Consider the following 27,616-nt stretch of genomic DNA (forward strand, 5'->3'; position numbering starts at 1 on the left):
AAGATGCCAAAATGTGCTTTTAAACTATTTTTGGCTGAATTTGTCTCTCTGAGATCTTCTGATCCTAACATAAATACTTATGTGGGAAAAGTAATGGATAAAAATAAATAAAATACATCTTAAATCATTAACCTGTAGACAAAATTGGATAGGAAAAAGAACGAACATTATGAAGCATGAAAATACATATCATGAAATTATTCCTGAATGTGAGGGTTGGAAGACTCTGGAGGCCTGAAATCTATTCGTAAGGGAAACTCTGGAAGAGGAGAAAAAGCACTCCTCTACTTAAAATGGGTAAACTACAGTCTGATTCTGAGGCAAGGAAACTGAATTGAATGAGACACTGAGGTTTCTTTCATGGCCCACTGATTCAGACAATGACAGTAGTAAAAAATATATTAGTGAAGATCATTTAATACGGCAAAAGGGTAATAAACAGATCTGGGCAGGAATTCAGCAATAAATACGTATAGATGTTAGTCTAAATATATTTTTTAAATACAGTGTTTTTCTATTAAACTGACAGTACATGAACAGCTCATTCACTTGATAGTCGTATGTTATAAAGGCATTGTTATATAACTTTAAAATACACTTAACAATGATTAAGCTTATGTTTTCTATGTACAGTGGATAAAAGTTTTATTAGACTGTAGAGCGCCATTTCATGGAAATTAAGATGAACATATGTTTCACACAAGATATTTTGCCATGAACCTATACATAAAATATATAAATGTCACATGATACAGAGAAACAAGACTCATGATCTTCAAATTTACAGGAATTTATAAAATCTTCTCTGAAGGAAATGTGTTACAATTCAGTCAAACTTCTCATCTTGAAAGTAATCCGCAGAACTGAGATATTCTTGAAGTTGACCGTATTTCTGTGTATACAATAAAAAAGCTAGTTATTTTACTCAAAGCAGTGAAGATAAACTAGGCCTTTTCAATCTACAGACACAAATAGGAGCAAGTTAATCTCATGGTAATTGTAAACAAAAATCTTTTTATTATGAACAGGGACTCAATTTCAAATAAGCATTTCTAATTCATATAAAGCATTGGAAAGAGATCAAAATGAACATTATTATTAATTTCATAACTTTCTTATAAATTATAAGTTTTCTATTATCATATTTATGGTAGAAACATAACAACTTTAATAACTTATTCAACAAAAATTTGCTGAACACATAACATATATCAAATACTCTGCTAATGACTGTTTAGGTATTAAAAAAATTGCTTTCCCTGCCCCTAAGGAGAACAGAGTTCACCAATGACAACAAATAACAAGTGCCATAAAGAAGTACAGACACTGTTACGCGGGTTCAGAAGAGAGGTTATGGTTAGCTGAGGTGACCAGCAAAGAGTGGCATTTAAGCTGTCCTGGGAAAAAAGATTTGGTAGGCAACGATTTGGTGGAGAGTTTTCTCTAGGAGACAAAAGTCCATACAACAGTGACAAGACAAGAAAGTACGGGATTTGACTACAATCTGAGGTTTTGTAGGGGAATTGAGAGAGATAAGACTGAACCAAAGAGGCAGTATGAAATGCTAGGTTACAGAGTTTAGCAATAATGTGACAGGCGATGGAAAACTGCCAAAGGTGTTAGGGCAGGAAATTGACACTATCTGAGGTGTATTTTTTGGGGAAAGAAAAGGTGAAACGTCTAGTCTAGAATGGTTTGGCAACTACTTACTATAATAGTCTACTGTAATAATTTAGGTAATGAGGGCCTAAATTTGAGTGACAGCAATGAAGGTGGAGAGTAAAGACCAGGGCAAGACAAGAGAAGAGAGGAATTGGGATGATTTGGAGATTTCAAGCTTGACAGATTTCAGAGTGCTTCCTTCAGCTGAGGAGATGAACTGACCTAATGGTTTCTTAACTCTACTTATGAGCTCTGGTTTTACTCCCAGTGAAGTGAGTGAGGATCCTGATAACTCTGATGCTTGTGGTGATAGGAACTGAAACTTGATACTTCTATGGACATACTTTATTCACTTCCTGGTGTTATGTATTCACCACCCCATCCCAATAATCCTGTCTTCAATTTCCCTGGAAACCCCATCATCATAGGCACTCTCTTCTTAAAGAAAAAACATTTGTTAGAATTTGCCAGTGCATATGATACTCTGTTCTTCAGCTCTAATTTAGAATGAGACATATATTACTATTATGTTTATTATGTATTTTCATTTTATTATAATTTTGTATTACAATTTTCTTATCATTTGTTCTTTTCTTACACTTGAATTGCTCCTACCCTTTTAATATCATTAGTTAAAAACAGATCTCCTAGTTCAACTGTTAGGAGGAAGAATACGAAGAATGAAGTTAGTCTAGTTGGCAGGTCTTTGGGAAGAAATGCTGAGATATCCCGAAATAATGGAAGGAAAATGCTCGGAGGAAGAAGAGTCAGGTAAGGAAAAAAGCAAGGTGTGAAACACAAGCTGGGAGAGGAATGACAGGAACAGATAGTTTGTGTAAGGTAAAAGAAGGGGTTCACATAATAATTGAGAGCTAAGAGCAGAAAGAGCCACGGATGTGGCCACTCAAGTATAATAGCACTGAGCCCTGGCATTCTAAAGGGTTAGAATAACTGTGGCCAAGAAGAAGTCATGCATCACAAGAACACACGTAGTGCTATTACTCAAAGACACACACACACACACACACACACACTGAGGGGGAGGCAGAGTGATGTTGAAAAATGTCAGGGTACTTGATAAATCCTGAAATTTAATCACAGCACACAAAGCTGCATATGGGTTTATAATGGCTAATAAACTTCTTTGGTTTCTAGGAAATCTTTTGAGGAAGTCTATAGACAATTTTTTTAAAGTAGGAAGGATCTCAAAAAGAAAATGAAGTTCTTTGGTATTTTATGTGAAAAAAAATGTGCACATTGTCCTAAACATGCACCATCTTGAAATACCTTCAATGCCCAATGCTAAGTGTTATTCTTTAAGCATAATGTGATACTTGGCTTTCTTTTCTTAAGAATGTTTTTTTTATTCCAGGTCCCTTCTGTTGTCATGGACCTTGTTAAGCTTTCTCTAAGGTATGTGATTTGGAAATGCTTTTACTTTTTTCTGCAAGAAGTTTAATGTTCTTCCCTACATATGAAATTATTATATAATATATGTAATGCACAGTGGTTTTGCTACACCTAGTACATAATTTTTTTAAAAATGCAGTGTTCCAAAAGGTCTTTCAACTCCAGGAGAGGGTTGGCAACACTTAAATGCATCAATAAAAGCACTTAAGAATTTAATGTCATTAAGGAAAATGAAGTTGGGACTTACTGGGTAAGTGATGGCTCTTCCCCAAGGCAAATGAAAAAGCACAGAGAAGGATAAGGAGGAAAGAACTGGAAGTGAGAGAAGTGGAAGCAAAGCAAAAGATAAAAAGCTGAAGAGAGAAAAATGAGAGCAAGACGACTTAAGGGTCAAGATGTGGGGGGCAGGCAAGGGGATCAGTGGGTGGTGGTTTGTGGTGGGCAGATAATTGTCAAAAGGGAAACCAATCTTGATGTCATTCACCAGCCCAGGAGACCTCTGTGGAACTTGTAATGTCCTAAGAAGTTCCTGTTTTGTTGTTCTCATTTTCTTTCCTTTTGCTCGTAAGTGTATTCTTTAAGCTCTCTTTTTATTTTTTTCTTTTACAAATTTCCCTATGATATAAATAACGCAGGCAATGGATCTCAAGTCAGCCTTTTTCTTTTTTTAAGATTAAATATACTGAGTTGCCTGAAAATCTCTTATCTGTTCTCTCTTATACAGTCATGTAACTAGACTTGTTTTAGAAGATTGCAATCATTTTAGCATTCTTTCCATGCACCATAACAATTCTAAAAGCTCTGTGAGCAGACCAGAGCTTATGAGCTGCCAGCAGATCTTCGGGAATCCAGTGCACTCTTCAAAACCCCCACTTTATCCCTGATATCAAATTTAGTGATCAACAGGATATGGGGGAATCAAAATCAGTGCCGTGGCCTGAAACCTCTGCATTCCCCTTGATCTCCAGTTACAGTGCTCACTGCTCAGTCCCATGTCCTCAAGAAGAGGATGTGGGTGGTATTAGAACTGGCAGCCGAGATCCTTTCCTCAGATTGGCACCAGGTGCTTCTTCTCTCTCAGGTCACAAGAACTGTTCTAAAGATAGGAAGCAGACAAGCAGAGGTGAGTCCTATACTTTGTCAAAGAAAATAAGGGGACTTAATATATATGTAAAGAAAACCACATACATAAAACTGAAAGGACAGAGGTCCTTCATTAAAGGACAGTATCATTGCTGATTAAAATTTATCTGATGAGTTGAGCGAATGCTTAGAACATCAGGGCACCTATTCAGGGTAGGTCAATGATAAGCATGAAAGGAATGGGTGGAAGAAGAGAAAATACAAAGACAGGGAGAGAAAGAGAGGTTTTCTTTTAAATTTTACTGTCTTCTACTCTCATAATTTGTATCCTTTTGCTGATCAAAATTAGGCTCCAGAACCTACTCGATGAAATGGTTCTTCAATATTGAATACCTTACCTCCTTAATCCAGCCACTTTCTTTTGACTGATTGAAAATTCTCTCCACTGTTTCTTTAACCTGTTCATCTTCAACCTCTTCTGTCTTTGCAATGGAGCAACATTCCTGGTACAGCTTGAATTTAAAATGTTTCAGTTCATGGTAAATTCTGGTACGATTAGCACAAATTCTGCCAACAGTAAACACCTAAAGGAAGAAATAAACATCATCTGCTATATGAAGTGAAGATATTGTAATGAATGTACAGCCTTTCTGGTTTTCAGATTTTCTTTAAAAGTAGAATCCAATAAATGCTTAATTTTTTTTTAATTTATACAATGATTCCTTTACCTTCTTTTATTTAAATAACCCAGTTAATAAAAACTGAGCAACTGCTATGTTTCAAGTATTGAGCTAAGCACTGGAGATGCAGAAATGAAATATGTACCACCTGTATCAGGGGAATTTACAGCCCTGGGAGAAAAACAAATGATTACAAAACAATGTGCCAAATGCTATGCCTGGGATGCAATCAACGTACAGAGAAGGGACAATTAACCCAATCCAGAAAGGAGAAGAATCCTCAACAAGGTGATGCGTGAACTAAGTCTTTAAAACACAGAGTCAGCCAAGTTTGGGAAGGAGGAGAAAAATGGCTTATAAGGAAAAGGACAGCCACACCCCAAAACAAGAAAAGCATGCAAGCTATTGTATATACAGTTACTGAGGTTAAAATGCCTGGATTATGATAATTTTCTAGCTTATAAACAACATGTAAACTGAAACAAACTCTCATACCAATATTAAAAATTGGTAGTTTTTAACTACTTTTTTTCTAAAATATTCTGCGAAGTAAAAAATAACTGTGTTTTATCCTATTTGTTTCCTGAATTAATGAGTCTGATATAATTATAACACATTAGTATTTTATTGTTAGAAAACTACAAAATTTTTGATTTCTATGTTTATATGGACTTCTGGGATTCTACAATTAAGAATACTATTCTTGTGAAGTCAACCACCCATTCTCTTTCAGAATGTTTTGAATGTATACTTTGTTATACACACCTATAGCTAAAATAGGAAAACAGTATCCCTGCACTGACCAAATTAAATATAATTGTACCTACATTATTTCACTCATTGTAGAAAACGCATCAGAAAGGGCTCCAAACTTTATAACATGACCAATCTTATTCTCATAGAGTAACCTGAGGAAACAGACAAACTTCTTCCTAACTTATGTATTTGTCTCTGTGTCTACGTGCATAATAGGTTATGCTTTCATGAATTCAGTACAAATGATATAGTTACAATATTGATCTATGTAACTTGTCTTCTATCTGGCAAATAACTGTACCGTTTTTCTGAAATCACACTGTAGGGATCACACAGGTGATGAGTTCAATACACAGTACAAGAGTATACTGATAAAGATGAATGAAAGTTAAATATGATGATCAGCAAGAGTCAGGTTTGATGCATCATCTTGTGAAGATGGTATCTGCGATACCTTAAAACCTTTCTTAAAATCCCCAAAAGTTGAAGAAAATCATGTTCAGATTTCTGTTCATGTTCTGGGAAAATCTGTTTTTCAGATCATCAGACACAATCAGGTATTATTGTTCATTGCTTACTCACTCTAAGTATCATTCCTATTGCAACATTATCATCAAACTAGTCGTATAAATTACAGTTCACTTGCCAGTACCTCCCACATTGAGTAAAAAGATACCACAACAGTTGCAGTGGACACTAGGGCTAGTCTCTCCATTTCTGCCATTAGAACAGATGATGTGGGAGAAGTCTCCTATGGTTGTTCTGGAAGAATAATGTGATTTTTTTACTTCTATTGCATTGTATTCTATATATTTCCACAAAACAAGAGGAATTTATCTATATAGAATTTTTAAGTTGGGACAAAAGGGAAGGAGAGGTGTTTAAAAATCTCTAATTTTTTTCTCTATGAAATAAAAATATCCACTGAAAATATTAAACATTATAATTTACTCCTTTCCATTTCTAATTCCTACCCTCTTGGTGTCTACCTTACACTTATGGAGGTCAATAAACCCAAAATTACCTTTAGAATATTCTCACACTATTTTTTTCCCAAATGTGATCACATTTTATATGGAAGAGCCTAAACCATTGTTAGTAAGGCTTCATAGAAAACAGTAAATGTAAACAGTAAATGGATATAGTAGTTGCATACACTGCCAAGTGGACCTCTCCTTTCACCCCACCCCTGTTCTACTGTATTGTTATAGCCCACTATACCTTATGAATTAATGCATACAGTACAACACAGCTTATATTGTAGCATGCTATTTATATGAAGTACTAAAAACAAGTAAAATGAATCTATGCTGTTAGAATAGCGTCCTTAAATGTCCAGAAATATATTCAGAGAGTACTTTTTATTAACTAATTGCATTTCTAAACATTAAGGACACTATTCTAGGGAATTCCCTGGTGGTCCAGTGTTAGGACTCGGCACTTTCATTGCCGAGGGGCCAAGTTCAATCCCTGGTCAGGGAACTAAGATCCCAAAAGCTGTGCGGCACAGCCAAAAAACAAAAGAAAGAAAAAAAAGAAGGACGTTAGTCTAACGAGATAGACAGTATTAAAAAACTTGCCAGAGAGAGAGAGAAATGATAAGTTCTGTGATGATTATCTTAAAGCAGATAAGCAAAGTGACATATAAATGATTACTAATCCACTGTGCAGGGTTAGCATAGTTCTATGAACTGATAAATCTGAAGACAACTATCTCAGTTACCAGTGTGAACTAAGGTACCCTACATACCAAAGATATAATTGGAAACAAAGGTAAAAACTGTCAGCAAATTTTCCTAAAGCAGAAGATGGTGATTGCAAGGCAATAGAAATAATCTGATTTGTAATTTATTAGATACAGCATGGAGAAACGTAAATTAACACTGTTTAACAAATTAAAGCAAGGAAATATAATGAAACATGCATTACACACATCTATAATATCCAGCTCACTGTAGGTAGCTTTTTGAGGTATTTCTCTAGGCCCTCAAATACAGAGGAGCAGCCAGCTTCTTAAGGAAATTAAAGTATGGAGAAGAAAGAAAAAAGATCCTCAAGGAAAGAGGAAGGATGGGAAGAAGTTTGGATTTTGTTCCTAGGTCTCTAGGAACATTTAGTGCAATAGACTGAGTTATGGGATTCTCTTTCCTCTTGGCCTGTTCTTTGCATGGACACATTACACCTTGCCACTTGCCTCAAAATTACTGCCTCCTCCCACTGGTTCTTAAGCATCTTGAGGAGTCTGGACAGACTCTGGGCAAAACTGAAAAACTGACTGTTTTCAGTCCTCCTAACTGCCTTTCAGATTTCACATATTTTTCCTCTAGGCGATTTCCTTCTCATCCATGCTCTCAGACTTTACCATAACCTGGTGGTCCAACGCCTCTCATCTCAGTACCCTACCCAAGACTGCTGTAACTAAAACTACAGTCCCTCCTCAGTAGCCGCAGGGGATTGGTTCCAGAACCCTCCCTGATACCAAAATCTGCAGATGCTCAAGTCCCACAGTCGGGCCTCCATATCTGCGGAATCCTCTCTGCAGATTTAACCAACCGCAGGTATAAACATAGTACAGTCAACCCTTAAACAACTAGGGTTTGAACTGCACAGGTCCACAGAGACAGGGGTTTTTTTCAATTAATACACAGTCGGTCCTCTGTATCAGTGGATGCGGAATCCATGGAGGGAATTTCAGAGGAAGATCTCAATATTAATATTTTTGCATTTATAAGTGCAACAGTTTTACAAAGATTTAAAAATAGAAGTAGTACGCATTTGCACTTTTTCTTTCTTCACATTGCATTGCTCTGTTCTTGTTTATCAAATACATTTCTTCAAATATTTCAAACATTTTCTTCTGTTTTGCCTATTCATTCAAAATTAACAGGACCTTAAATATATAGTGATTGCTCTAGGCTCTGAAACACTTCTGATGTAGTCTAGGCTGAAGCACAATTTTCCTTCAAATCTCATATTGAGGTGAATAGGCCTCTCTGTCTGTGGATTGTCAATTTGGTAGATTATCTGCCCTAAAATTTCCATTGGGGTCAAATTCTCCTTTGGACTCCAAAAGGACTTCTGCTTCCCCTGCCCCAGTTACCTCCCTTTTCATCCTCATCCTATACCCTCTCCCCTCTCCCCCGCAGTTTGGGTGATGTATACTTAGACAGTATGCACTGTTTCAGTATCTGACTGAATTTGGAGTGAATCTGCTATATAACACGTATTTTTCACATTCAAAAACTGCACACTCTTTCCTTGTATTCTTTTCCCTTCTCCTGGTGCTTTCTCCATTTGAAAATAACTTAGGGTTACTTGTGCAGGCTTATTTAGTGAAAATTTCTAAATGTTGAGAACTAAAATGAAGGGAAAAAATACCTGTTTATCATGTGACATGAAATCATCTATTTCCATAGTCCTGGTGTTATATAACTTTCCTGATAAATGCACCGAATATCTACAGTGGCGATTCAATCCACAAGCCTGGCAGGAACAGTTCTCAGGATTCTTCAAATGGATACTTACATCAGAATAATTTTCTACTCGCTCCTGAAAATAATTTCAAAATGTAATGAAGGTTTAAAGGATAAGAAAAGCAACAATAAAATAAAACATAAAAAGAGCCCAGCCAAATTAAAATCAAGGTTAGAAATCACAATGATAGGGCAAGATGTAAGAGCAAAACACACTGGTATTTCTTACTTTAGTACTGAGCACAAGATATATTTAAATTTTAAAAGTGAATTTATAATTTAGGCTAGTAAATGAAAAGAAACCGGATTAGGAAAAAAATTAGTTTCATAATGCTCAAACTTCTGTTACTATTAAGCAGTGCTTTTCACAGGTTTTGATTTACTTCTTTTCCCTCTTCTCATCTCCAGATATAATAGTTAGTTAAAATAGGAAAGAATGAGCAGAAAAAATTCAGAATAATATAATAAAATGATTAAATTCATTTAGGTTAGTAAAAAATTAAGAAAAAACAAGATCACATTCAGTCTCCATTGTATGAATTATATTTTCCACAAAATATCCCAGAAATAATTTAATTCTCCTATGGTTTCTTACTAAAGTACTAGGAAAATAAACAAGTTTGAACTAGGATTTCTAGGTCGCCAGTATTGCTATGGCCAGTCTAATAGGTGAGTTAGCAATAAGTAAACAAACTCAGAAAATATTTGGTATTCATAAATAAGCTTTATTAAGCTGTGAAATTACTTGTGCTTGAGTAGTTTTGCTTACGCTCTAGACCTGTGCTAGATACTACTGCTGTAATTAGTAGCGTGGATCAGTTTACCACAATATTTGAACTGCACACAATGAGCACATTAGCAGGGTCACTAAACTGCATTCTCTATCAGCCTGACAGTAATTAAGTATCCAATATAGTTTCCTTTTTACATTGTATGATTCACAAAGACATTGTCTTTTGTCTACTTTTTACTGTTTCTCATATTTCATGGTACTTCATGACACATGTCACTTACAGGCTGACATTCAGAGTGAACAGATGACTAACCATCTTCCCTTCCTGCTTCTCTGGTATTCACAGAAGCACATGCTGAGATGAAAGGTCTATCAGCTTGGTTCTCTGAGTGACTACAATAAACAGAGCACCCTTATTGACTCACATTGGACATATAAGTGAAAAATAAACTTTGTTGGGTTAAGTTATTGAGATTTTCGTTGCTGGTTTACTTTGTTTGTCACATTATTTATTTTTGCAGCATAACCTAGCTTATCCTGACCAAGATCGTACTGAATCATCTCTGTCTCTAAATTTTTAAGCTAATATTTTCTTGTATATTACAGTTATTATTTCAACATTGGGTTATTCAAACTCAACATAACCTACCATAGTATGGTAAAGCATACTACAGCAGAATGGATGGGCTTTGAAGTCTGAGAAACCCTACACCTAAGGTTTCTAGGTTCAAATATTGGCCTGCCTGGCTAATTACTAGCTGTGTAACCTTATGTTACTCAATTTTTCTGAGTCACAATTTTCTCATCTCTAAAATGGAGCAAATAATAGTACATTCCTTGAGGGGTTACTCTAAAGATCAAATAAGATACCTTACTTTGCATATCAGTTACTTGGGAAAATTAAATGATCAATATGCTATTGTTTTATTAAAGACAAATATATATATACCACATCCTAAGAGCTATGCTATGTGCTTTACCTTAAAAGTAAATAAATATTTTCTCTATCTGAGGAATAAACTGGAATTTACAAAAGTTAAAAAATCACCCAAAGTCAAAAAGATATATATGGTGGCCCTAAACTCAAGCTATTCTCCAAATTGAAGTCTTTTAATTCTTTTTTTTTTTATAATCCCATAACTGTCCTTAAACCTAATCCATCTGTGGCTAATTTATCATCAGGTAATTCAAGGCCAAACAGGACTTGGATGAAGCCAAATCTCCTCACATAAATGAGGTAAAGTAGCTAACGATTTAAGTGCTAGAAGGACTATAAGGAACTTGAACTTCTACTATCTTGCCATTTTCCTCTTGCTAATTATTAGAAGCTACAATGTTAGAAGTAGGGAGGAAGAAAAGACTTAAAAATCATATAGTACAGCCTCTACTATTAGAGATCATAAAATAGAAATCTAGGTGATAACATGAAATCAAATATATCTTATAAATTAAAAAGATGTTTCCCCCAAATTGGTAGAACTACAAAATCTTAAGGTGGAGAAGGATGTCAAAGACTACATAAGTCAGTGTTTCCCTAATTAAGTTATGGGAACCAATATCCTAGAAGGTAATAATAGGTATTTCATGAAAAGAAGCCTCATAGTGAAACACAAATTTGGAAAGTATTATATTCTACATTGCCCTCTTGAAGATTTACAGTATAAATTCACACATTAATGCTCCTTGAAAGTCCTCCAGTTAAGTTAACCCTACTGTTTCTCAACCTTCTTTAACAATGAAACTTTTTTCTGAAATAATTAACATCCTGTGAGACAATCTCCTCATTTTAACAGATGGGCTAAGCCTTAGAGATGTTCTAAATTTACCATTTAGGACTACTTAATTATTGGATAGATATAACAAGTGTGAAAGACTAAAACAATTATAGCCTTTAGAAGAGATGAGAAACAACAAGCTGATTATTTAACAAAGAAAATTGTTAATAATTTAGAAGATTATTCAGTGTGACTGGTTATTGAAGGACTGGAGTGGGGAGGTCTCCCACTCCAACCCCACCCCATCCCCCGACCAGAGATTCAAAAACAAATAAAACTATACCTTATATTGCTCTTTCCAACGACTTCTAGAGACTAAGTTCTCTAGACGAGGCTGAACAAAGCGGTTATCCAAATAATGAAGAGATGTCAACATATCTTGTGCATATGATTTTTGCCTGGTGCCATCTGTTCAGGGGAATAATAACAACAACAACAAAACCAAGCACTTTGCCCGTATAAAATATTTAAATAATTGCATAAAGATTTCTTCCCATAGTTTTAAGAAGATAACTTGCTTGGTTGGTTAGAAACATTTTAAATTTAAAAAAATTAATGAAGTTAAAGAAAATCCTTCCATCAGAGCATTAGGGAAAGGAAGGAGCCACACAGGCTCTCTAATTGTTCCTTGAACACATCAAACTTACTCTTTTCTAAGGGTCTTTACACTTGCTGTGCTCTCTGCTAGATCCATGCATTGCTTCCTCCCTCACTTCATTCAGGTTTCTGTTCAAAAGATACCACTTGGGAGACCTTCTTTGACCAATCTAACTAACAGAGTTTCCTTTCCTTTATCACTCTTGATTTCCTTATCTTATTTTATATTTTTTCAAGAATTAATCCCTTAGGTGAAATCATATCATGTTATATATTTGTTTACTCATTGCTGTCTCTTCCATTAGACTTTACGCAACATGAGGCAAGAATCTTCCATGTCATAGTCATTGCCATATTCCTAGCCCTCAAATAATGCCCAGCCCTTAGTAGGCACTCAACAAATATTTGTTCAATAAAGTCTGAATGAAATCTTACTCTGGAACTTTGGTAGACATTCAGCACAACATATTTATTGTCTTTATTAAGAGCCAGATTCCGTGCTAGATACAAGGGGTGTGTATATAGAAAGTATGGTTCTTCTCACACTCTTGAAAGGGAGGAAAGCAAAAATACATTTTCAATATATATGAAAAGTGCATATACATCAGTGCCACCATACTCATACTCAGGATAATGACAGCACAAATGAGGGAGTGACAAATATTATTTGAATGGGTCACAGATAGCTTTCATAGTGGAAATGATTTCATACTCACTTAGAAAATCTAAGGTAGGAAGGGATTATACTCTAACGAGAAACAACGAGGCACAAAAGCATAAAAAAGCATATAACTTTTGGTGAAATTCAAGGAGCTTAGCGCTTAGGCTGGGACAACACATGGGTGTTGAATTACCCTGCTGTTTAATTAGTATATGTCCTGTTTCCTCAAGTTCACTGTGAACTCTCAAAGGGCAGGGAAACTATTTCTATTGTACTTTCACATATCACAAATAATAAACACTAACAAGTTTTTCATGTGAATGGACTTTTGGTGTAGTTGATACTAGAGGGAACAACTGGAGGGCCTTAAGATTGGGTCTCTGTGGTTTTGTTTATACACACACACACATATATACATATAGAACAATGAGGCTGCTTAAAAATTGGGAAAAACCCCTGATTCTTCCATTCATATTATTAACTTACCATATAATGTTCCCAGAAAAGATTTATCTAGAGCATTGATCAGAAGAGCCTTCACAACTCTTTCAAAGTGAGTATAGTGGTCACTAAAAGAATCTGAAATTAATTTAAAATAAGTATTAGAATCCAACAGACAAAACAATTGCCTAAATACAATGGGTTCCTTTCTCCAAGGCTAAGAAATTAAGAAATAGGAGAAATTGCTTAATTATCCTAATTTTATAGCTGGCTCGGTGACTTGTCTAGTCACTGAGAATGAAGATGAAAAAGAGAGAGGATGAAAAACTTCCCAAAGATCATATAGTTAGTAAGTGTTGGAACCAAGGCTGGAACAGACACTCTGACTCTAGATTTCATGCTACAATCCCCTACATAGATGTTGTTCTGCATGGTAGTTAGATTTGATACTTTCATACTTCAGAACATAGGATTTTAGACATGAATGGGAAATTGGAGAAAATAAAATTCAAATCCTTCAAGACTAGTACAAATGACTCAATGATGAAATAACTTATTACACAACTAGATAGAGGCAGAGTCAGGAATAGAGCTCAGACCTCCCCCAGAGCTTTTCTCATCACTTTAATCCCTATATTGGATGGGCTTCTGTGGAATACCCCAGAAATATTGTTTATAACTTTTCTCCATGATTATAAAAAATTTCAAAAGGATACAGGAGAAAATAAACAATATTCATATTTAGGAATAACTTGACTTTTTCAAGGTAACTAATCACCTTCCCCACACCCAATCATTGGATAGTTTGGTCATTCTGTTGATTTTCTGTGCATCCTTTATCATGTATTTCATATATATGCTAAGGTTTTGTTTCAGCCCCATCTGCCCTTCCTTTCCTACTGATCTGGCTGTCATTCTCACATCAGTACAATATTGTTTTACTTACTGCAATTTTATGATTACTTTTTATATCTGGTGGGGCAAGTCCTTCCACTTTATTTTTTGTTTTCAAACGTTATTTATTCTCATGTATTTGTTCTTTCAAGAGAACTTTAGGATTGTGTTTGCAAAGCTGAATCAAAACATTAATTTCAGAAGATATAACCTCTTGTATGATTTATTACCTCCCAGAAACATGCTTATCTCTTCTTTTACTCACATTTCCTTTCCTTATTCCACAGTAAATTTTATTCTTGTACCTGTAAAGTCATGCTTTTCTTCTTAAGATTAGGCCTGGTAATAATTTTGTTCACTAGTGTAAATGGAATTTTCCCTCATTATATCTTCTAAATTATTGACAGCATATAAGAAAACTACTGAGTTTTACATATTTATTGTGCATCTGGCATTTTTTGAGATGTTTTTCTAAGGAAAATGAGCTTCCTGGAACATTATAGAGCTGGTGAGAGAGATACTGTTTGGGAATTCCTGGCACTGACTGCTTTCTCCCCTACCCTGAGGAGGATGTAGTCTTGCTAGTGCTAAGTTTATTTCAAAAACCAAGAGAATGTTTATAAATATTCTCTTATTAGAGAATAGAAGCACATGGACTGTTGGTGTACTTTCTTCTGAAATGGAGATGTAAGCCCAGTGTAAGAGGGCAGGGGCAGAGCAAGAAATGGGCCCCTTTTTCTACTCCAACAGGTGCCTCCCACTCATATAGAGAAAAAAGAACTTAAGAAAAATATGGAAATAGATGCTGCATCTACTCCTACTCTCAATATATTCATATCCTTTCTCTTAACTTCTGTATCTTTGGTTAAATAAGTCAGAAACTGATAGCTTGTGTATAATCATATTATGTTCAATAATGTCTTTTCCTTTTCAATAGTTATATTTCTTGTTTTACTTTCACATCTGTTGCATTGTTGAAAACACCTAGAACAAAGTAGGAAATATTTTTGTCTTGTTCTTTATTTTAAAGAGAATACCTCTAGTGCTTCATTATGATGTTAGATCTTGGTTTAAAATATTCTTTGTTATGTAAAGGACATATGCTCATATAACTATTCATAAGACTTTTTGGAAAACTAGATATGGGCATTGAATGTTATCAAATGCCTTTTTAGAATCTATTGAAATTATTATTTTTTCTCTTTTGACATATGCAACACATTAATATGGCACCTAATATTAAACAATTTTTATAGTTCTAAAAAGAATGGTTAGAGGACTTTTTCTTTACTCTTGTAATTACAAAAATACTTCCTTCATATGCCTGTTTGAAAATATTTTTCATCAACTTAGGATGTAAGCCTCTTTAATCTGCATAAACAGGTGTGTTTGGCAACTCAAAAACATTTTCTTCTATGATACCTTTGAATTCACATCTCCATGTGTCTTTATATCCAGAAACATGGTAAGCCTCTGAACACATTCAAATCTTTTATATATCTCACTAAGGTTATGTAATTTTCTTCCTTTAGATTTCCATTTGTTCTGTATTCCCCCCGCCAGGAATTTGTGAAATAGGGTCTTCATTTCTATTCCTTTATGTATTATCTCCTCCTTTAGAAATGATGTTTTATTTTTCTCTCTATGCTAGAAGCTTCTAGGGTTTAACCTACATATCATTGATGAGATTTTCTGTACTGTTAATTCTGCTCTCTACTGCTTTCAATATAGATTTTATTTCTGACTTTATATTTTTCATTTCTGGCAGTGTATCCTTAACTACCTCCCTTTCACCTCAAATTGTTCTCTCCTCATTACTATTTCTTTTTCATAGATTGCAAAGCAAATGCTTTGTACAATTTTCTTCTGTTTCCTTTAAAGAAACATTTTTTCATGGGCATTTTCTTCCCGAGTCTTCAGGGCAGGGTTACTTTTCCCTTGTGCCATATGATTTCACTGGTACTTTTTATTTATCCTAAAACAAGAGGAGGAGTTCTCGAGAGGATTTAATATTTAACATAAATTGTTGTGAGACTGCTCTTAGTCATACCATGCATGTTGATAGAATGATTCTGTTTAATTGCTAGGTGGAGACTAAGTTAATGTTCACTCTATCTAATTTCCAGTATTCTAGCAAGGCACTAGTAGACTGAGATGTACTTTTATAATGTACTACTTGGTTCTCTGTCACTCTGAACATATGACAGAGTACTGGAAAAATAATATAATCTTTAGTATCTACAAATCTGAAGGTGTTCCTATCTCTCTACCTGTGTATAACATTATTACCATGTGAACTATATAGATCTGTAATACAACAAACCATTGCTAGTCCATCCTTCTACTTTCTTTGATATCTTTTCTGGGAGTTGCAGTCTCAGAATAAATATGAATAAATAATAATAGGGATTGATGAGAAGCAAAAAAGACTGTCTTTTAAGTGCTTCAACCATGTAGCAGGAGGCAAACTATTCTATTTTAAGGTGTTACAAATGTGTCTGTCTTTCAGAGCCAAATGGCAGATAGCAAGGAAGTAACAAAATGTCTTCCTACAGTAGAACTGTTCTCTTCAAAAAGGTAAAATTGCATATGCCACTGATTGTGAGTCTCAAGTGAGTGCTGAATTTGGAGTTCTGAACATTTCTCCCAAATTCTGATCACATGTTGAATATGAGTAGTTGTCACTGTTCTTATAGAAGTTGGGGATGGGGGGAGAATGAATCTGGGAATACTAGCCTAATTACAACCTAACCCAGGCCACAGAAGGGTGTTCACTATTCATCATATAGATTATTGCTTTAACAAGAAAATGTATGTTGATTTTCAAATGTAAGAATTGATTTATAGCAACTTTTAGAACATAATCCCTTGGCATATCAAAAACTGCCTGTATTTAGCTTCATTTATTATATTCTTAAATGGCATAATCATTGTTACGTATTAAAAACATTAATCAAATCATAAATCATCACATAAAAATATGTGTTTTTTTTTCCTCTGACGTATTAATAAATCTGGTCACGCCTAACATTTTTGTTTCTTAAAACTATAAGACCAAGGAGTCTTCAGTCAATATGTTTATCTTAATCATCCATCCATCCAACTAATAAGTTCTTATAATGTGTCACCAAGTCTCATGTGTATTAGGATTACAAAGAGAAGTGAAGCTGATTAACGATTTAAGTAATTTTTTGGGAAGTAGGGATGCTCATTTGGATTTCTTTACTGAGCTTTACTTTTTCACATACCATAAAATTCACTCTTGGGTGCACAGTTCTGTAACCAAAACACGAAGTTGTGTAACCACCATGACAATCAAAAAAACAAGTTCTACCACCAGCCCAAAACTCCCTTATGCTCCCTCTCAATCATTTAGTTTTGCACATATTGAGTCTGAGATGTCTGAAAGACACCCTGATGACAAGGTTCAATAAAAAGATTTAAAAATTGGGCCTTAAGACTATGGAGAAATCTGTGCTGGAAATAAAAGTTTGGGAATTTCCCCATAGATTGGGCTGAAGTTATGGGGCAGAGACTGCCTGAAGCACAAGCAAAGTGAAGGTAGTTTGAGGATGGAACCTTTAGAAACATCAATACTTACATGGCAAATGGAAAAAAGAGGAAAGCAATATTATAAAGGGGAATGCAAGAAGCGAAAAAGAGAACTTTGAAAGTGAGAGTTGTCAATGGTTAGTGGCAAAGCACACAGCAATATCAGGTTAACATAAGAACCAAAGCACATCTTGGCAACTAAAAAGTTATCACTAACTTTGGTGAGAGCAATTTCACTGGATCGATGGGTATAATAGTCTAAGCACAATGCTTTGCAGAGTTACTGGGAGACTTGAACCAAAAGATAAGATTTAGAATGGTGGCTAATAGAACATGCTAACTCAAGGGAGGAAAGGCATTAATATGGTTACAAGTTGAGAAAAGAGAGCTTGTAAGGATAGAGCCAGAAGGAGAAGCTTCAATTAAGAACACATAAGATAAAATGTATTGCATAGAAAATGAGGTACATCTCCTTCTAAGGTGGAGATGCTCAATAGTAAAAGCAAGCACAGGACTCCTTGATATTTACCCAAATGAGTTGGAAACTTATGTCCATAGATATATTTGCACACAAATATTTATAGCAGCTTTATTCATAATTGCCAAAACTTGGAAGCAACCAACATGTCCCTCAGCAGGTGAGTGGATTAACAAACTGTGGTAATCCATACAATGGAATATTATTCAGTGATAAAAAGAAATGAGCTATCATGCACATTAAGACATGGAGGAAACTTAAATGCGTTATTAGGTGAAATATGCCAACCTGAAAAGGCTACATGCTGTAAGATTCCAACTATAAAACATTCTGGCAAAGGGAAAACTATGGAGACATTTCAAAGGTCAGTGGTTGATAAGGGTTCTGGGGTGGGAGGGAGGGAGGGATGAGTAGGTGGTGAACAAGGCATTTTTAGGAGAGTGAAACTGTTCTGATATTGTAATGGTGGATACCTGTTGCATCATTATACATTTCTCAAACCCATGGAATGTACAACACAAAGAGTGAGCCCCGACACAAACTATGAACTACAGTTAATAATGTATTCATATTGGCTCATCGATTGCACCAGATATACCAAACTAATCCAAGATGTTAATAACAGGGAAACTCTGAATGAGGGGTTATATAGGAACTCTCTGTACTTTCTACTCAACTTTTCAGTAAATCTAAAACCTCCCTTAAAAAAACAAAAGTAAGCATAAAAGTGTAGGATAGAGAAGAAAGTTAAAATAGTTCCCATGTGGTGGACTTTTATTTTCATTAATTAACAGGAGTGTTTATGAGTGGGTATCTCTCAGTAAATGTTCTATCACATTCTAGATATTAATATCCAGAATGATGGGACACTTCCTAATTGTGTTTTCCTGGGATTCAAATGTCCAGATGGCAGGTGAACCAGTGCCTACTGACATAAGGAAAACAGTCATTAACTTTCAATACACAGATGCTTATCACTGGCATTTCTGTAACTGATAAATTTCTTGAAATTTGATTCATACCTAAATCTACTAATTTATCTAAATCATGGTATCTAATTTGAACCATATTACACTTAACTTTAGTAAATATGCCCTTTAATTTTTTTTGGAAAAAATGCATTCTTGAAGAAAAAAAATGTTTTCATCCAACAGAGTTGTACCAGAGTTGTAAAACATCATAAAAAAGTCTTTAAATTTATGTACAATTATAGGGATCAGAACAATAATACATATTTAAAGACATCCTAAATTTTCAGGGCCCTATTATTTATATTTTCATTGTGTGAAAATATAAAAGATTCTAATTTCCTGATAGGTTTCACTGAGTTTCACTTCAAAAGATCAGATAACACCTGTGGTTCTCAAAGTGTGATCTGTAGACCCCTGGAAGTCTCCTAGTCCATTAAAGGGGATCAGTGAGGTCAAAGCAATAACACTAAGATAATTATCTGCTGTTTCACCATGTTGACATTTTCAATGATGTTGCAAAAGTAACTATGCATAAGGCAGCTGACCCCTTAACATGAATCATGGCTATAGGATCAAACTACTAGTAATCATTATAATCATTCCTATGCATTCAGTAAAAAACCTACTTTCACTTAAGAATGTCCTTGATGAAGCAGTAAAAATTATTACTTTTATTAAATCTTGAATCTTGAGGATACACCTTTTTTGTATTCAGTGAGATGAAATGGTAAGTATGGATAAAGCACTTGTGCTGCATATCAAGTGTAATATCGTACTTTAAGAAAAAACTGAGTTGGGAGTTAAAAAAGCCTCATTTGTCAGGTTTACTTGAAATACCATGTTTACTTGAGAGAACTATTGACCAACTATGTTATTCAGGCATTTGTCAAATATTTTGTCAAAAATGAGCAAAGAGAAACTGTCATTTCAAGAACTCACAGTATTTGTTACCAAAGATAAAAAACAGATTTTTGAGTAGAAATTAGAATTTTGAAAAACTTGTATTTGTTACTATGAGCTTGACAACTTCCCAATACCTAAAGAATTTTCTGATGAGATTGGTGGTGATATTAATGAATGTGATTTCTTAAATACTGTATAATGAAATGTGTCAAAATATGGAAGCGCTACATAACCCAGTGAACCAATATTTTCCAAATGATCAGTGCATGATGTTATAAAATCATGCATGGGTAAAAGATCCATTCAAATTACAAGACAAACCAATGGAATGTAATGTTAAGTACTAAAAGTTCATTCACATGCTTTCACATTCCATACTGCAAACTAACCTTTAAGAAACTACCACTTGTTCAATTTTGGTGTGGTGTCAAATGAGAATATCCACAATTATTTTAAAAATGCTTTAAAAACAATCCTCCCTTTTCCAGCTACCTATCTGTGTGAAACAAAATTGCTTTCATCTAATATCACAAAATATCACAACAGACTGAATGCAAAAGCCGATATAAGAACCCAGCTGCCTTCTGTTAAGCTAGATGTTAAATATATTTATTAAAATGTAAAATAATGCCATTCTTCTCATTTTTTTGAAAAATAGTTATTTTTCAGAAAAATATTATCTAACGAGCTTATCATATTACACGAGTTATTTTAAGTCATTTAATTAATAGATATATTTAAAATTTCTCTTTTGTATTTCTACAATGGTAAATGTTGATAGATATAACCCACAGAAACAAAAGCTCTTTGGGGTCCTCAATTATTTTTAAGAGTGTAAAGGGTTCTCAAAACCACTAAAATAAACTATTATTAGACAAATTTACCTGAAAATGAAACCACAGTTCCTAATCAATGATTTAGAACATGATAGTAAAAGGCTGATTTGATACTTAGTATAATATCATGATTAGAACAAGTTATAAAACATTCTCTTGATATTTAACTTACAAAGAGAATTCTGCTTTACTAATTTCAGTTTTTCTCCTCGTTGGCTTTTATTCTCTTCATCACCCTCCTCATCTTGCACTACAAAGTCATCAATAACATAATCATCTCCATCTTCATCATATTCATAATCATCTTCCTCCTTCCCCTCCTCCTCATCATCATTTTCATCACTGCTTGGGCAGGATTTCTTTTCAGAGTCCTAATTAAATTAAAACATACCTTTTAGTATTTTTGGTAAAGTGTACCTTTAAAAAATTGTCAGTATGGGGCTTCCCTGGTGGTGCAGTGGTTGAGAATCTGCCTGCCGATGCAAGGGACACGGGTTCGTGCCCCGGTCCGGGAGGATCCCACATGCCGCGGAGTGGCTGGGCCCGTGAGCCATGGCCGCTGAGCCTGCGCGTCCGGAGCCTGTGCTCCGCAACGGGAGAGGCCACAACAGTGAGAGGCCCACGTACCGCAAAAAAAAAAAAAAAATTGTCAGTATGGATGTGAAATTAAGATTAAATCTGAAATAAAAAACTGATTTGTAGAAATTAATTTTATATTTTAAGGTTAAAAAAATCTTATGTTAAATGTTGAACTTTTGAAATTAGGAAGAAGATAATATACCCTGGTAAGTGAAATAAAATGTTTAAAATCGACATTAAGATTATAAGTAGAAATTAAAAACAGGAAAGACCAAATTTTAAAGAAGTCTTTCAATTTTAAAAAAGAGTGAAAGAATGAGGCTCATAAAAAATATTATTAGATACAATACTGCAATCAAACATGTTCAAGGAAACTTGACTAAAAAATAAATTTTAGAATTATTGTGAAATAGAACAGACTCAAGCCCTTTGATTTTTATAAAATACTTAAAAAGTTAAAAACAGTAAGAAAACCAATAAAATATAACACACCTCAAAATCTCTACTACTACTGCGTCTCTGACGAGATCTCTGTTTTGAGAGGTCTTGCAGTTTCTGGAGCTGTTCTCGCTTTCTTGCAGCTAAAGTTTTTTCAGGTTCTTTTTGCTCCATCTCCACTGAAGAACATTCATCTTCAACCACTCTACGTGGATGTTTAACTCCCACTTTTCTAATAAGGATATCACTGTCGTCACTTTCATCACTGTCGTACATCACAGAGGAGGTCCTTTTTCTCTTCCCTCGCTTGATGTGTTCTTCTTCTAAATCCTCCTCTGTTATTTGTCCAGAGTGTTTGTTGAGATCATCTTCCTCTTGACCTGAATGCTTTTCATGATCTGGTAAGTCAATACTTCCATGTTTGGTTTTGTTCTTTTCTTCTTCATATGTTGAACTGTTGCCAGTGTTAATGAGATGCTTACTATTGTTTCCTTCACTTTCAACTTTAATTAATTTAAGCTCTCTTTCATTTTCTGGCTTCTTATTACTATCAAGCCCCTCGTTACTATCAGGCTCTTCGTCACTGTCAACACTTTCATTACTGTCAACACTTTCATCACTATCAAGCTCCTCATCACTCTCAAGTTCATCATCACTATCACATAATTGTGAGAGACTACTTCTTTTAGTCCGCCTCCAATCCACTCGAGATTTCTGTTCACACTCTTGAGTTTTAGAATTTTTCCTTGTTTCATGTCTTCTAATATGTACCATTTTCACTTAAGCTTCTACAAAATAAAGTTATTAGGAATATAATAATGATAACCAGATTACAACAATGAATGCATTTATGGTACAAACTATATTTATTTGGTGTTATTAAATGGTTCACAAAGGTAAAATCACATGAAATATCTGAGTGAAGATGGTTGCATAATTTGCATAACAAATTATGGAACAAATAATTTATTGAACATCTATGAAATCATCATATGAACATCTATTCTGAATTATGTTGTATGTTGTGCTGATAGAGGTTCATAATTAAGAAAAATGCAAGGTAGTATTCATTTAGTACCAAATGAGTGATAAAAAAATAACTGCAATAAAAGTGTAAAGATGCAGGAAGATCAGAACAGCAAGTGTTTCACTGAAAATTTTATTGAACAGATATGATCTGATAGACCGCTGAAGAACTGATTAAATTTGAACAGAAAGAATGAAAGACAAAGGGATTTCAGGAAAAAATGATAAAGTCAAAACTTTGGCACTGAGAATGAACATGACATGTTTAATAACAAGTGTGACCAAAAAGGTGTGAAAAAAGGCTTTATGCTGGAAAAAAGAGACCAGTATAGAAAGGTAGGGTGGAATTACAGAATGATTCCTCCCATAAGCAAAGAAGGATTCTGAATAAATTACATGAATTATAACATAAAAGTTAAACATTTATATGAAGAAAGTTATAAAGTACTAAGTGACATAAAATAGATAACAGTGCAAAATTGAGTGATAACTTATCTACCAAGATTTCAGCCTCCATATATTTTAGTAAAATGGCAATGGCTTTAATCCATTAAAAGTTAAAGATACAATATAATCCAATAGAAAACTTACTAACAATCCAATAACATAGGTGAAAAAACAAAAAAGTTTCATGGCGAAGCAGAGCATGGTACTGGGAAGGAAAACAAATGATCTAAGTTCCTGATTCAGAAAAGGGTGAACACCATCAAAATTATCACAAGTATACAGTAAAAGAACAATTAGAGACAATTTAACTAGAAAAACGGTAACATATATATACTTCTGTGGTTGCTAAGGAAAATAGAAATATGATCACGATGCAATGAGACTGACCTCATAATACACATATAAGAACTTATGTATTCAACTGAGTGCTGTCTCCTTCAAAGAAATCACATTATGAGGTTGATTGTTCTAATATTTCCATGATGGCACAGAATATTCTGGAGATTTTCTATTTTATTTTCAAAAAATATGAAAATAATCATACTTCATTTTTTATCCCAAAGAGACATTTAAATATCCACTTTATTCACTTGTCTTAGTTATAAGGGACTGTTACCAGCTTCCAGAAATGAAAGGCAATTTGAAAAGATGAAGATTAACTACTATTAAAGATATTTTTTAAATGTGCTGCAAACTCTGATGGTAATTCCAAAACTAGAACGCCAGAAATTTTTTGAGCAATGGCAGTGTTACTGAACCCAGTTTATACCTTCCCAAGATGATTATCTTTTTAGTTGGGGGGGAGATACCACCCATTTCATTGCACAAATTCTGTTATGTTTATAAGGCAATGTGACTGCTTCTATAATGGTAACAACTCATATAAAATCAGAACAACAACAGTTGCTAAGATTATACACAAGAAATTATAATGTAGGCGACCTTATGACAGTAACTGCTACAAGATACCTTCAGCACTGTAACAGCGATCTACCAAATCCTAGTCCATAGACCAAATATTCTGCTATTTGAAATTACACTTAGGTTGCATTTTACAGAAGGTTTATATTAAAATCAGCAAAGAATAAAACTGTGTGTGGTCAAAATTACTCTTTTTAAAGATCTCTATATTACTCTTCAAAGTATGGATTATTGTATACCATACTGCTGCAAAATATGTCCCCCCAGTTTCTCTTTCAGGTTTTAAACAGATTACTGTTTTTTTTCTTTTTATTAAACACCAGATAAACTAGGCAGGTTATATTTTGAAGCCATATAATACAAAGAAGTATTTTTTAAGCATATATAGTTATGAATTTGCATAAGCTAACTGTGCATGTGCTTTACACTACAATAAGAAGGTAAGGCTTTTTTATAAATCTGTCTGAATTGGGAGAAATAATGAAAACAAGTTTATGAAAACAGACAGATATGGCCTCAGCAGATACACTAAAGTATGGACAGGAGGAATATTAAGATGATTTTATTAGTACTCAAAAGCAGTTTCATACACACTAGATGATTATCTTACAAAACTATACCATGTGCAAAAGACAGTTATTTCAAGAGGTGATTCCTATGACAATAATAGAAATGATTAAGAATGTCACACTATTCAAATATCTATGACTGCACAGAGTTAAGCTATTAAAAAACGCTATATGTATAGTAATTTTCAGTACATTTTCAAATATATTTTAAAATCCTGACACTGATCCTAAAAGGAAGATATTGTCTATCTTCATGTATAAAAATCAAAGCCAAGGACGTAGAGTTTAAATGACTTACCGAAGATCACACAGCTCGTTAGTGACAAAGCAGGGATTAGAAACCAGATCTCCTGATTCCCCATCCAGTGCTAAACAATGACTGCTGCCAATATTATATTTGTACAAGGTAGGAAAAGTTATGCCTTCAAGAAGTCATTATTTTATCTCTCATTCAGGCTAAATTTTAGTTTCTGAAAATAATCATTAAAATAGTTTGACTAAGAGTTTACAAACATGCTTTTTAAATTATGTAACTGGATTTTAGTGCACATGAATTAGGCCAGAAACTTCTGTAAATTATTTATCTAACAGGCAAGAAAAGAATGTGCAAGAGAGATGAAAACTTGCAGACTTCCCTCTACCACCTTACTGATGACACTGACCACAAAATTTAAGGGATTCCCCACTGAGTCAAAAAGTAAAGATTCCAAAGAAAGGCAGTCTCTGATGAGAAAAAAATTATTTTGGAAAGCTGCAGTATTGAATGTTTGAGGAGACAAATTTTATGTAAACAAATCAAATTTCATTTGGCCAACTGCCAAATTTCCAGGGCGTCTCATATTTCAAAATTGCTGTTTATATCAATAACGTCAAAAAATCTGTCATTGAAAAGGAAGATAATTTGATTATGGTTGGCTCCTCTTTTTAAGTGTGGATACTTTTACTGTGTGAGCTGGGGAGGGAAGAAGGATGACAGGGAAAAGGTGAGTGAACTGAACCTGAAGACAGAAATGAGAAGATAGAGCCAGGCTGATGGGTAAGACATCTCTTGATCATTATAATTCATTCAGAAAATAATCCATGCAAATGGATGTAATTTCTATATATGCTGAGTATACACTCAATTTTTTGAAATGAAAGTTTTATCAAGCTTCTTTAATGATACCTTACCTTTAGGCAAAGAGAAAAACAGGGACTCCACACAGAGAGCATTAAATAAGTGAATGAAGATGATCAATACTATCACATCTTTGTTTCATGGTTAAAATCATGTAAATAGCACATACTATCCTGTCTGCCAAAGAATGTCAAGGCGATAACCCATAAGGCTTGTGTTCTTTCTCTAGCATGGTAACTCTACAACTAAAAAGGGTACTTTGATGCCACCTGAATTTCTCATCAGAAGAAATATCCTTTATTCTAAAGTTTGAGGTTAATTCATCAAGAAAAGATTCATTCTAGGAATCATCGACTTGCCCTATGAACAATGTAGGTGGTAGTTTACACTTAAAAATTTGAAGGGTGGTGGAACCCCAGCCATTACTTGAAATTCCACCAGAAGGGATGCATCCTATTTGTAAAACATTACCCCTCTTGATGTTTCCTTTTATATGACAGTTTGGAGAGGAAACCTTAATAAACCAAAGAAACAGTCATTGAATGTATACTATGCGCCAGCACATGCTCCGGAGCTGTGGCGTTTCTAGAATTCAACAACACGGTCTCTGCTCCCAAGGAGCTCACAATCTGACGAGATTACTTGCGACACCAAAACAAGCCAGCGTAATACATGATTTAAGGGCTACAGAATATGATTCTTTTTTTGTTCTTATCGCAGTGCTGTGAATAAATTTATCATAGTTCTTCCACTGGCTGGAAAACAGGGCAGCACAACAAAACAGAAGTGGGAAATAGGAAAATACGAAAAACATAAAGGGAGGAAAGCCAATGTCCCCTACTTAGATTTACGGTTTAGTACTCCAAAATTTCGCACAGAGTGGATCCTGCCGGCTTGCTATCTCCGACAACTATAGTATTCATTAAAATCTGTAACACTGAAGATGGTTCGCTAAATTCAGCAGGGATGAGGGGCCTAGGAAGGAATAGAGCCTCTCGGGAGTTAACACCACAGTCATTTTCATGATTACAAACCTGTCTCCTCGGCGGGACGTAGACACCTGGCGCAGATCGCCCGCCCGTCTGCTACTCACCCCCAGGAAGGAGGAGGCACCGTAGCTAAGAAACGGGACCCTCTGACAGAGCTTCGCGATGAAGTGCGCGGGACGTCACAAACCCCCGGACCTTAGAGGAGCTCGGCTCCCAGAAAACAAACAAGGATTTGGAAAAGCCAGAAACCCGCGAAATTACCCGCGGAGCCCCGCGCATCAGCCCTGCCCACTTCCCCTTCGCGGAAGTAACTGGCACCCCGCCCACTGCAGCTCTGCCCCGGCGGCCCGCAAGTGGAGCGACGCGCGGAGGGCAGCCGTCCCGCCTACCCCGAGAGCGCCGGCGGGAATTTTTTATCCCCGCCCTTCTAATAAACCATCAGCAGCCGGAAGCTTGCCCGCACCGCACCCACGCCCTCACCTACCAAATCTCCTCTGCCTCCGCCTCCACCTTTGCCTCCGCCCAGGTACCCAGTCCAGACTGACGACGCTCCTCCTCCTTCCGGAGACGGGGGGAAGTCCCGCCTCTGGGAGGGGCTATGGGCGGGCCCGGCGGTGGGAGGGGG

General features: G+C 35.1%; 1 protein-coding gene across 10 annotated transcripts; it reads right to left on the reverse strand.

The window, feature by feature from the left end:
- Positions 1-399: 399 nt before the first annotated feature.
- Positions 400-27,615, reverse strand: CCDC82 (coiled-coil domain containing 82). Of its 10 annotated transcripts, none has more exons than XM_067750781.1 (9): positions 27,472-27,615; positions 27,096-27,201; positions 21,977-22,710; positions 21,078-21,276; positions 13,317-13,409; positions 11,856-11,980; positions 8,970-9,140; positions 4,554-4,739; positions 400-892 (listed from the first exon to the last, which is right to left on the reverse strand). In XM_067750781.1, exons 3-9 carry the CDS (start codon positions 22,694-22,696, stop codon positions 827-829), a joined length of 1,560 nt encoding a protein of 519 aa, XP_067606882.1. In that variant the 5' UTR covers positions 22,697-22,710; positions 27,096-27,201; positions 27,472-27,615; the 3' UTR covers positions 400-826. The 10 variants fall into 10 exon arrangements, with proteins under 10 accessions (XP_067606882.1, XP_067606876.1, XP_067606877.1 ...); XM_067750775.1 differs by having other exon boundaries at positions 27,037-27,201; XM_067750776.1 differs by adding an exon at positions 25,184-25,282 and having other exon boundaries at positions 27,037-27,559.
- Position 27,616: the final 1 nt, after the last annotated feature.

This window comes from Pseudorca crassidens, chromosome 9, assembly GCF_039906515.1.
Source record: "Pseudorca crassidens isolate mPseCra1 chromosome 9, mPseCra1.hap1, whole genome shotgun sequence".
NCBI classification, from domain to species: Eukaryota; Metazoa; Chordata; class Mammalia; order Artiodactyla; family Delphinidae; genus Pseudorca; species Pseudorca crassidens.